This window comes from Neopelma chrysocephalum, unplaced genomic scaffold, assembly GCF_003984885.1.
Source record: "Neopelma chrysocephalum unplaced genomic scaffold, ASM398488v2 Primary Assembly neopelma1_151, whole genome shotgun sequence".
Classification (NCBI taxonomy): Eukaryota; Metazoa; Chordata; class Aves; order Passeriformes; family Pipridae; genus Neopelma; species Neopelma chrysocephalum.
The window spans coordinates 569,527-582,110 of record NW_020897813.1 but is presented as its reverse complement, the minus strand read 5'-3'; the positions used below and the strand labels follow the sequence as shown (position 1 = coordinate 582,110).

The following is a 12,584-nucleotide window of genomic DNA, read 5'->3' as shown; positions in this document are numbered from 1 at the left end:
AAAAATCGACCACATCTGATCGTTCTTACATTGTGCAGTGGAACTACTGGATTGTAAAAGTTCAGCAGAATTAAAAATGGTTGGGGATTTTTTTGTGGATACAAGGTGTATTCCTGGTAGTTACAATTCCAGTAAAAATACAGGAGGAATGATAAATTTTTCGTTTCAGGGTTCAGCTGTTTGAGGTGGGGATGTCCCAATGGGTTGGTGTGTGTCACACAGTCACTGCAGTGTTTTAGTGTTCTCCTTTGAAGGATGTGTGAGAGACAGGACAGATGAAAGGATCAGGCTGATCTCATACATCCAATGAAGCTCTGGTGCCATTAAACAGAATCCATTTGTAACTTTGACACCAGTTGGCCTGTTTCTGGTGTGATATTAATCTAACCTTGAGTGCAGTAGCAGCATCTGGATACACTGATTACCGTGTTTTCAGTCTGTAAAATTCTGTTTTATGTAGTTAGTGTAAGTAAATGCATAAGCAGCTTCTTTCCCTTTCCATAGTAGGCTGAACTGAATCATCTGGTTACCACGGCAGTAGTGGATCAAGGGTTGGACTTCATGATCTCAGAGGTCCCTTCCAACCCAGCTGATTCTATGATTCTGTCTCACTGATTCAACTGCAGTTTGGCTCTGGAATAACACAAGTCCTGGCTGCTGCTGATGCCAGAGGTGACTGTGGTTGTGGACACACCTTGGTGTGAGCCCTCAGACTTGTGTGCCGTGTAGTCACTGTGCAAGTGGAGACTTGTTTCAGTCTGGGGTAGATTGCTTTTTGGTTTTAACATTGACATAAGAGTTCCTGTAAGTCTTCACCAGACCCAGCTCTGTTTAATCTCTTTGTATCAACCCCCCTGCCTTCATTCCTGATGCTCCTACCTTTCATAGAATCATAGAATCAACCGGGTTGGAAAAGACCTCCAAGATCATCAAGTCCGACCCTTGATCCAACCCTGCCGCGGCTCCCAGACCACGGCACTGATGCCACATCCAGTTTCATCTTAAACACCTCCAGGGATGGAAAGTCCACCACTTCCCTGGGCAGCCCATTCCAGTGTCTGATTACTCTCTCTGGAAAAAATTTCTTCCTTTGCCATGGAGCTCTTGGCTGTCAATAACCTGGTGCTTTGATAACAGCAAATGTTGGGTGGTTTGCAGTCGAGCGCTTCTGTCTTGTGAAAGAAAGAAGGAATTAAGATGTGAGGTCTAAGTGAACAACAAGCTGGTGAGTTCTGAAGTGTTAAGAGCACAGTATGTGATTTTTATTTGGCACATTCTGTATAAAGTGTGAAGATTCAGAATGGAGATTGGTTTTGTGTCAGGTCAGAGGCTGCAGCTGCCGTGAAGTGAGGACTGGGAGGTGATGAAAGGCTCAGGAGATGGGCTTCTGTTTGACTCCACAGAGGAAGGGAGAAAGTCAAGGGAGACAAGGGGATAATTAATGTGACCAAGGTGATGAGCCAGGAGAGTGATCTTTTTGATGACTTTTTGCATGGATAGAGAAACAGTTGAATTATATTTGTTAAAGCCACAGGAAAGAATCTTACAGTAGATGGATTGCAAGGCTGGCTAGTCCAGGCAGATTGGTAGGAAAGGCTCTATCTCTGACTGTATGTAGGGAGATACAAGATTTATAGTCACAGTCAGAATGTGGTGGCCAGCAGGGCATTCACAGCTGGAAGTTTTGGCACGAACCCTGCAAGATCATGAATTTACCCATAGTTGTTTGAAAAAGGAGTTTTCTCCCTTTTAAGGGGAGTGGAAGAGGACTGAAGTAGAGCAAAGAAGTGGACTTGTCTGTCAAGGTTGTTTTTACTGACAGCTTGTTGTTTGACTGACAGCTCTTTATCTGCAAGGACATCTTTAGGAACAGACTGAGATTTGGTGAATGGAAGATGAAGCAGTAGAGATAAGTTGAGGAAATTTTCAGGAAACAAATGTGTCTGTGGACAAGGTATTTAAAAAATAAGGTGCAGAGAGACACTGTTCTAAAATATTCAGAGTGAATGAGGTGAATTTTCTGAAAAGCACCATCTGAGGAAGCCTGAGAAGAGTTCCATCAGAATGTGTGTAAACCAGGGGATCACAGGTTCTCAAAGACAGCCTTGTAGCTGTCATCAGCCGAGGTACCTCTTGCTGAGGCTCGTTGGGTCTGACAATGCAAAGAACATAAAATCTGTGAAATGTTCTCAGATGCCCACAACCCGTCTGTCCAGTTTTCCCAATGCAGACAGTATTGAAATATCTCCTAGCTGGTTCTGCTTTGTTCTTTTTAACTGCAAATGCAGGTGCTCTAATATGAGAGTTGGTGAGAAATTTTGCAGAAAGCGCTGGGAGTTTTCCATGAGGAGCCTTTGTAGTAAGTCCTAAGGAAGTACTGCTGTGTTTGTAATGAGCTGTAGCCCTACAGATGTTGATCATCTGAGTAAATGCTCAGATATTTGTGTTTAGAAGTTTTCTTAAGAAGGTTAGAAATGAACACAGGGATTTTGAGTGCATGTATTTGTGTGCAGATGGAGGAGTGTTGGTTAAAATTCATTAAATTAAAATGCAATTTAATAAAGAGATTTTGTATCCTGCAGTGTGAGCTGAGGTGATTTTGAAAGGTAGAGGCCTGTCTGAGGTAAGATCAGAGTTGTCATGTAAGTCACTTAATAAATGCAGTAATACACACAGCAACCTTTACAGAGGACCTTCAAGTGTCAGAATAAAGCTCTTGCAATTATAGGCAGCTTTTTGATAAAAACAACTTTGGAATATACAAATGGATTTATTTTTTTTTCACCCCACTGAAGTGTTTCTCCACTAAATCTTCATGCAAATACATAGTTCTGAGACAGAACCTCCTGTGCCTTATTACAGCTTTTTGTAATCACCTTCTCTTTGAAGGTTGCTAAGCAGTTGTCAGTGTGATGCTTGTTTTGAACCAGGAAAGCTGTGGCCCACAATCCAGTTATTTTCTTAAAAGTAATTACCAACAGTGCAGTTACAGCAGGTCACAGATCCCTCCTTTGGTGAAGGCTCTGACTCCTGACTGTGAAATTATCACATTGTCCTGCACCTCCACTTAATTTCTCAGTTATATATCAGCCTACTGAACAATAGGTGCCTGTGCTTGCTCCAGCACTGATTTCCTAAGTGTGCCAGACAGTTTATAGAGTGATTGTAAAGACAAAACATGAAATGGGGAGGAACCTCTACTACCCTTTGTTGTGGGAACACCTACATTCTCCTATTTTCTAGTGATGGCTGATTTAACCAGGTAACCATAACCTTCCAGTCAAAGTGTTGGCTTGATTGGAAGGAGGCTCTTCTCATTTTTGATGACTTGCTTTTGTACTACCAGCAGTAGTTGTTCCATTATCTGCTAGTCTGAAAAATACACAATTAACACACACACACACACACACAAAAGTGTGCTGGTCCTGTCTACCCTGTTTGTTCCTGACAGATCCCATGTTCAGAGGTTTACAGTGAATAAACAGGAAGCTTGTTCAGGGACTGAATTGCCTTTTCAGTATTAAAGGGGAAAATACTACAATTTTCTTCTTCCTGCCTTCCTAATGCTTACTATTACAATTTTTCAGCCTTCTTGGACTAGTAGATCCCAACTGAGCAAAAACTACAAAGAAGATCTACTTTAAGTGAGCTCCTCTTCTGAGTCTTTGCCACATAAATGTTCCACAGACTTAAATTTTAACTTCGCTACAGGAAAGCAGCATAATGAAACATTTCATTTGTAAGGAAGACATGCAGACTTTAACTTGATATATTTTATAAAGTCAGGTTTATGTTGTCTCTTGTTTCAGGTTCTACACTTTGCTGGTGCTCTCCACTGCTCTTTTTGGAAGGCCTCCTTTCAAGAATGTCATTGTGAATGGCCTCGTTCTTGCCAGGTTGGTGTGTCCCAGTCGGCTCTTTCCTGAGCAGATTTTTAGTCAAAGAATGTTTCAGATAAGTCCTGCAAATTGTAAATGGAATCTGAAATGGACTTTGGAGCTGTTAAGCCTTGTCAGGGTGATACCAGTGTTGTAGGAGATAAGAGGCACCTGAGAGTGAGAGGTTCCCACATCCCAGCTCTCTGTTGCACTTGGTTCTTCCCAGCAGGATTAGTCCTTTCTAGAGAGGGAAAATGAATAACAAGTCAGAATAGGAAAGAAATTACCCCTGTTATGCAGACTAAAGGGGATGATAAATGTAGTTTTAGATGTAATTTTAAGTTAATTATATTTGTTTCCCTTTGCTTCGAAATAAAGCTTTGCCAGTGGGCTGGAGGGATTGATTCAAAACAAGTGCATCTTCCGTCCTCTTTGGTAGCAAAGACAGATTCCTACTTAGTTTTGTAACTTGGAAGCCTCTTGGTTTGGGTTTTGGGTTTTTTTTCAGTTGCTCAGTGGGTTGAACATTCATAGTGAAGGGATGTGCTAATATATAATTATGTCTGTGCTACTAGGAACATAATAGGACAGAAAAATTAAGCTGGATTTGAAGGGCCTTTTTGCTTTATCCATGTATTACAAGAATTCTGGGAATTGATGCTTCCATTCTGATCTTTTCTAGTGATGGCCAAAAAATGAGCAAAAGGAAGAAGAATTATCCTGATCCAATGAGTATTGTAAATAGTTATGGAGCTGATGCACTAAGGTAGGATTTCTTGGATCAATGTACAGTGGGATTTGTTGGCTTTCTGTTCATGGCACACACATAGCGACGGGGGTGTTATGGGCTTTGACAGTTAGCAGCAGGAAAAAACTTAATTTTAGAAACTTCCAGACCACTGTGACAGCCAATTAGCTGGAATAGTGAGTGACTCCAAAGCACTGGCAGTGGTTACAGTTCCTGGACCTTCTATGCCCTTGTCATGTCTCCCTCAGGGCTGGTACCAGCCCGAGCTGACTGGAGGTTCTTTGCACAGGATGCTTCCACTCCAGCCAGCACTCCTATGGCACTGATAGTCTGAGTGGACCCAGTGACAACTTGAATAAATACAGCTAGTTTACTGTTAAACCATTATTTTAGGGAAGGGTTAGTGCATGATGCACAAAGTGTTTCCTAGAGAGAAAGCTCTTCGGTTTTGTTGATGTAAATATAGAATATGCAACAATAATAGTACAACCAGGAGAGCAGAAGTGGAGCAGCCTAATATGTGTATATAAATTGCCCTGGTCAAACAGAGATTAAACACAGTTCAAGTGTTTCAGTAAAATTACACTGACATACAAAGTAATTATGCAGTTGCCTGGTATGTTGGCTCGGTGCACTAACTATACATGCATGAAGTGGTACCTTGAGGTAAAGGTACAATAAAGACATTTTAATAACTGCAGGAGGACACTAGTTAGGCCTTTCTCAAGAGCCCTGTAATTCTTGCTATATATAAGAAAACTTTCTCACACACACTGAATTGTGTGTTACAAGTGTACACAGTGGGGCTGAATGAAAGCTTGGTGTAGGATTTTGTTTATTTGAGGAAGATGGTTGTTGCTTCTTCTAGATAATTTAAAAAAATCAGTAAGAAGTTCCTTATTGTTTCAAACCTTAGCATTTACAAGTGCTAGTACATGATCTTCTTGTGTGTGTTTACAATGGAAGAGTTGGATGGAGTTCTTAAATTTGATCAAGATTGTTCTTTACAAATAAGATGTGTTAGCAAGATATAAGAATTGGTAGCTGGAATAATATGAGTGAAAAGGGTTGGAGTTACTCATATTGGAGATTTTTAAATTGCAGGTGATGTTTCTGTTAAAAAAAATCTGCCTTTTTTATAAACAAACCAAAAAATCTCAAACACCAGAAGTTACACTTCCAGTATTTATGGGGCTTTTTTTTTTAACTTCTGAAAAGCTAATTCATTTTTCTGCCTGTGTACTCATTCTTTAATGTCACATTTATTTATACCTACACCCACACAGAGTAAAAAGCATTGCAGCCTGGGCTCATTTCTGGAAGGAGCTCTGCAATTCAGTTCTCTGCTTATTCACTCAAGTGCTTGATGTGCTCTGTTTATAGCAAAAGCTACAACTGAGGCTTTTTCCTTGGCACTGTTTCCCTGCAGAGTTACTTTAGCTTTTGCTGTACCATGTATATTTTAACTGCAGCTTTGAAGTATTCTCAACAGTAGCCTGATAAATAGATCAGCGGAAAATATAGATATAAGTTGTTGAAATGAATATGGAGTTGAGTAGAAAGGGCAAACAGCAGAAATAACAACACAGTAAATTTAACAGCCCAACTTCAGACTTCATGGAACTTGATTACTGAGTGAAATGTGTAAGAATGGCCAAAACAGTTCTATTTCAGTATTGTTGAGACCTCTGACTTGGGCTGGATACCTGTCAAAGTTGAACTGTGTCAGAAAGAATTTGCTGGTCATAGTCTTTAAAAGCCCTTTGCTTTCATGTGTCCTGAGGTAAGTATTGCTGTTAGAGGGGATGAGTTGCATTTTCCTCTCAATCTGTTCTTAAAATGCAGAAGGAATAATGCCACAGGCTACTGGTTTAGAGAGGTGAAGAGGAGGTTACTTATTGCTTCTCATACATTGCTAGAAAACTTGGTAATTTTGGCTTGATTTGAGGAAGGTTTTGTTTTCTGCCCGATGTGTGATATCACCTGGAGTAACTAAATTGATAGAACTCTTCCTTTAATGTGTCCCTTATTTCTCTTTCCATAGAATAGATATTTTAGCATTGGAATAACTCAGGAAGTTACTCTTCTTTTAACATGTACATATTGTAAGGAAAGATGGGGTACTATATTAAAACAAACAAACCCCACATAAAACATCACCAAAACAGAGGCACATAAATAATTGTGATGGAAGGTTTGGTTTAAGTATAGATTTATAAATTCTGCTTTACTTTAAGGACTTACTAGTTCATTACCACACTTGATTATTCTGTACTTCTGTAAGTTTATAATTTGAATTTAGATATTAATTCAATTGGATGATCCTTGGGGTCCCTTCCAAGCCAAGCCATTCCATGAATCAATGTATTAAATTTTTTTTTTTCAATACAGTACTGCAAAGGCCCATTTCTGTGCTGTATTACTGTCTGTTTATTCTGGCAGCTCTATTTTTATCTATTCATTTTTATGCAAGAAGCCCTCTCTCCTGAAGAATTTATGGTCTGGTATTCCTGAATGTGCTGTGTCAAACCCCATTAAGATTTTAAAGCCTTCTAAAGGAAATGCCTGTAAAGTTATAGTAGTTTGGAATCATGATTTAAAAAGTTGATAAAATGTCAGAAAATGGATTAATAAGTTTCTCTTTAGAAATGCTACAATCTTGAAAGAAAATAAATTTCGGTTTGTTTTTCATATTTGGAAAATTAAATCAAGTGTATCTCAAGGGAGTTTTTTTGGTACCTGAGTAAGACCTGAGTAGTTTCTCTTTGAGTTAACTTGACAGATACCAGTTTATTTCTGTAGGCAGAATGTTTATTTGGGGAAGAAGATGGGATAAAGTATAAAGATGATTTTTTGTGAACTCACAGCCACCCAGGGAGCTGGGGGATATGTCTGTCCCTCATGTAAGTAGTTGGTGTCACCTGGATGCCCTGCTTTGCTCCCCCACAGTTGTCTCTGGAGCTGAGGCACGTTTACATTGGAGGGAGGTTCACCCTTTGTCCTCTTTTGGGGTTATCTGTCCTGAAAATGTTAATTTCTGCTCCCTGACTTTAATTTGCCTGTTTTACCTTGCTCTTAGTTCTGGCTTTGCAGTAGGCTCAAAGCTTTTCCTAATTGAGGAAATGGACTGGATTGAGTACAAAGATACTGGTTCATTGTTAAAGAATTCAAAAATTACCAAAACAACAGGTGCCTTTCTAAAAATGAATACTAATTCCATGCAACCTCTGCTTGTTTTATCCTGTGATAGTATCTGAGCTTGTGTTAGCACTTCAATTAACTTTTAGAGTAAGAAAGAAAATTTAAATTCAAATTCTATATGCAGTATCTTAAAAAAGATCCTGTAACACTAAGAAGTAAATTGTTGTTGTTCAATATATTATATATATACCTTCTTCTTTAGAGTTCTTAGTGTGAAATTCTATCAGTAGATGCAGTTTTAAGCTTTGAAGTATTGTGTTCTTATTTTGCAGGTTATACCTGATCAATTCTCCTGTGGTAAGAGCAGAAAATCTGAGGTTTAAGGAGGAAGGAGTGAGGGATATCCTGAAGGATGTGTTCCTGCCCTGGTACAATGCCTATCGCTTCCTGGTCCAGAATGTTCAGATCCTGCAGCACAAGGTACAGATCTCTGGAGCGTTGGGAAGCAGTGGAAGCTCTGTGCTTCTTCCACTGTTAGTGAATTAGCACTGTAGGGAAATTTAGATTGGAAGGGAGGTCTGGACTCTGACAGTCATCTGATCTTTACCTCCTTGTTCTAAACAAGGCTTGACTTCACAGTTAGCTCAGGTTGTATATCCTTGCTGTTAATTTGTTATTTGCTGTTTGCACCATGTTTTATAAAGCTGTAATCGCCTGCATCTTTCTCTTCTTGACCAAGCTTATGATGCAGAAAGGAGGAGTGGAAGGTAGGGAACTGTCAGGACGTAACAGCTGCCATTTCCCAGGTCAGAGAGCTCTTGATTCCCTCTTGTTTCAGGTCAGGGGGATGACATTGCATTCATACTCTTGAGAACAAGGCAGGGGACTTGGTGTCTGTGGGGTCAGTACATTCTGAGCAATTACTTGCTGCTCCTCACCTTGCTGGGGACACCAGTTAAAAGCCAAGTACCACGTGTGCTTGAGGGAATCCTCCTGAAATGTCCGTGCTAAACCTGGTTGGTTTTTTTATATCAGTGTTTTTGTAGCAGCCTGGAGGCAGCAGGTACCACCAAAACTGTCCTAGTGCTGCTGTTTCTTTGCTGTTACCCTGTGTCCTGTAGCCAGGACAGCTCCAGCACAGGGAGGATCTGTCAGAGGAGGCACCTGGCCTGCAGGTTCCTGTGCACTGGGAGCAGTGCTCGGCACCACGCGGATTTAACACCAGCAGAACTGCAAATAAGTCAGGAAAGTTATTTTCAGCAGTGGCTGCTGTGACAGTTCCTTGAGCAAACTCATTTACTGGAACTTTAATTATGAATCTGCATTAAAATGCTTAACTTGGGAATACTGGATCCTGAATACATTAGCCACAGCATGAAGATTGCCTTCTGTGACATGACGGTTATTTTTTCAAAAGTTAAATTTAAATACAACTCAGAAAAAAAAAAGATTCAGAAATGGAAGGGAAAGAAAGGCAAATCACAAAAGCAATAATGCTTTAGACTTGCAGATTACATTTGAAGTCTGCTGAAAATGCTGGATGACTGACAAGAGTTTCTACACTTTCAGCAAGATTAAAATTTTTCTTATAGTAATTTTTCATTAAAATTGAAGATTTGATGTATGTATTGTATAGTTTCTTTTGAAACCAATTTTAATCTTTCAGCTGAGATTAATGATAGAAGGTTACCCCTTGTTCATGCAGACTTTTAGGGGAGAGTGGAAACTAAACAAAAAGTCTTAAACCTTGTACTTACACATGCAGTTGCAGTAGCAGCCTGGTCACTGTGGAGAGCTGCCATTTGAGGCAGTAAAGGCAGCTGACTTCAGTAATTAGTACTGTAAATAGCTTAAACAAATGGTTTTATCTTTTTTAACAACCTCTTTTGGGAAGAAAGTCTGCTAACTCCAGATCCTAATATTTAACAAGTCTTTTTTTAGGATCCCTAGACAGCATTCATCAGACAAACTTACACATTGCCCCCAAAATATACTTGTTTTTCCTGTTTGACCTTTGAATTGTCTGAATTGTGCTTTGCAGCTTTTTGCTGCGATCCCATTAAATCTTGCAAGATCAGCTCAATTGGGGTTGGAAGACCCCAGTGGAAAATCCAGGTGCTTAAGTGGATAGTTTCAGTATTTCAGCAGATGTAATTTGTCTTTCTAGATAGTGAATCCATTCCTCTGTACCAAATTAGGCAAAAGAATGTGCCATTGGAGGTGATAGTGCTTAAATTAGATTAAACAACTTTTTCATCGTATTCTGCTTCCTACAAAAGAGAAACCAAAATCCCGGTGTCCTGGATGAAGTCTAATAATAATTTTATGCTTACTGTAATTCCCACAGTAATTGTAGTTAAATGATAGCTGACCTCATGTTGGGATTGCTGCTCTTCTGCATTTCTTTCCTAAGAATCTTCTCCTTTATACTTTTATGAGTGGATCCATAACTCCTGGTTCAAATAATCAAAACAGATCTTTTCATGTGAACTCTGAGGGAAGGGAAAGGCTAAAGACTCTTAAAACCAGATGTTAAATACTATTCATAAATCTGAGAAAAAAAAAATAAACCTCCTGTTTTCAACCAGTTGTAAGAATATTAAATGGAAAAGAGTCACACTGTGGGCACAGACAAATGTGCTTGTGTGTGGTCTTGCCTGCAATGCCCTGCAGAGTCAGCCAAGTGATGACATTTCTCAGATGGGTGCAAATCTCAGTGTTCTAGAAAGCAGCAAAATGCACTGTGTGCATGTGGGATGCCTAAAAATTCCACCTGTTTTCTCAAGTTGTTACATTCTTCTGTGTTTTAACTTGTCGAAATTGTCACATGCTCTTAAAAAAATGACGATCTTGTTTCTATGCCCGTTCCCCAAATTGAGTCCAGCTTCACAGTACGTGTCTTGGAAGTACCTCAGATCCCCCTGGATGAAAGGAGTTAGTTAAATTTAAGGGTCCTGCCCTGTGTCTGGAAGCTGAGGCTTACAGTGCACACAGGGAAAAGAGGGCCACATACTGCTGTCCTGCTTTTGATCTGCTTTAACAGACCCAAATCACTGCAGTTAAAAGTTGTGGTGAGGCAGCAGTGGGAGGCAGGTTTTCCTTAGCTCTTTCTCTTACATACCTGTGTCTGGAATTTCATGTTCTCTCATAGGAAACCAGTGTAACACAGTGAAGATGCCAAAATACTGGTTGCTGGCAGGTAATTGGATGTAGAGGTTTGAATATATCCCCTTATGACTTGAAAATGTGCTTTGTGTTTTTATGTTGATGATAGGACGAGGGAAGAGAATTCCTTTACAATGAGAACACAGTTAAGGAGAGCAATAACATCATGGATAAATGGATTCTTTCTTTCACCCAATCACTCATTCAGTTCTTCAAAGCTGAAATGGCAGGTATGCACGTTTGCTGGGGTGGGGAGAATTGTGTGGGGGTTTCATGTTTGATTAGAGAACTCACCATTCCATCCAGAGATTTCAAGTCTCCCATGGAATCTGGATAAAAGGAAGGAAATCTTTAACCAGCTACCATAATACATGGAATGCTGCTTTCATGGGTGTTAAGTCAGATTTTGCTATGCTTGTTCATGAGATTTCAAAAAGTGATGAGGCTTTTTTTGTCACAGCTCATCGTGTGAGCTCAGTGATGTAGCTTGTTGCTGTAACAACGTCTTCTGCAGTGCTTGGAGCAATTAATAATATTATAATAGTTACTGAAAGACAGCAGTGGAAAGGAAGCTAAATAGAATTTGGAGAAGCCGTAAAAAAAGGATAAAATGGGCAGTGCTTGTCAGTTGTATAAAATAATTTTTGGAGGTATATGAGCACTGACAATACATTTTTCCTGGTGTAGTTCCATGGAGAGGGTTTCTTTGTAATCATCTTGGGAGTGTGTGCAGCAGGATGGATAGCACTAGGATATTGCAGAGCTGTAGGAAGGTACTCCCCTGCTTTTTCTTCCTGCTTGTTGTCTTTTTCATCATCCCACACCTCTCAATGCTCACATTACGTTAGGACGCTATTAATTGCAAAGAGGAGGAGCTGCAAGAGCCCCCTGAAGTAGCTGTTCTGATGCTGTAAGTTTATAAACTTGCAGATAAAGTCACAGTGGGATTTGAAGAGGTTGTGATGCCTTTAAGGGCGCTGGAACCCCAGATATTGGAAAGAGAGTGGCTTTGGCTGTTGTTATTCCTGTTTATGAATAAACAAGTAACACCCTCCCCCCAGTGCCTGTGATCTTAAGTTGCCCTCTGAAGAATTTTAGAAGCCTTGGGCTTGGAGAGAAGGCAAGTATTAGTGGGATAATAGATCATAAGGAAACAGCTAAATGCCAGATCTGAGTTCATGACTCAGAACAGTCACCGTGCTTCTTTCATCTCTTGCATTCCCCCCTCTCAGACTGATCACTCTCACCAAGATGAGTAAGATGAGTTTATCTTGCTACAGTAGATAAAGCAGGTCATTTTGGTAATAGCAAACTTCATGTGAGGACATCTAAGAACATTTCATTAAAAGAAGAAAGAATCCTCAAGCCACCAAACCCAGGAATATGATGTAGGCGGCCTCTTAGTGACGAAAATGTGACTTCTTCCTACAAGTTGTGTCCTTGAAATTTGATGGTGCTGTGTGTTTAGTTTCATGTGTTGCCAAGCAGAAATATGCAGGACTACACAAGTTCACGTGCTTCAGATAAAGAGGAAAATACTTGAGGGACAGTGGAAAATCAGTTTGTGAATTTGTGAACCTGGGATCTTGGATCAGTGCACGGCTTAAACAGAATTATTTGCAGGAAGGTGAATATGGGGGGAGAAACTTGAA

The 12,584-nt window shown here is 40.0% G+C and overlaps 1 protein-coding gene across 2 annotated transcripts in view; it reads left to right on the top strand.

Moving 5' to 3' along the window:
• IARS (isoleucyl-tRNA synthetase) overlaps positions 1–12,584 on the top strand; it is a 95,863-nt gene that overhangs the window by 57,437 nt on the left and 25,842 nt on the right. For both annotated transcript variants that reach the window (XM_027701184.1, XM_027701183.1), the window contains exons 18-21: positions 3,810–3,896; positions 4,561–4,644; positions 8,100–8,247; positions 11,042–11,162. In XM_027701184.1, coding sequence (XP_027556985.1) covers positions 3,810–3,896; positions 4,561–4,644; positions 8,100–8,247; positions 11,042–11,162 — 440 coding nt within the window. The remainder of the gene's footprint in view (positions 1–3,809; positions 3,897–4,560; positions 4,645–8,099; positions 8,248–11,041; positions 11,163–12,584) is intronic.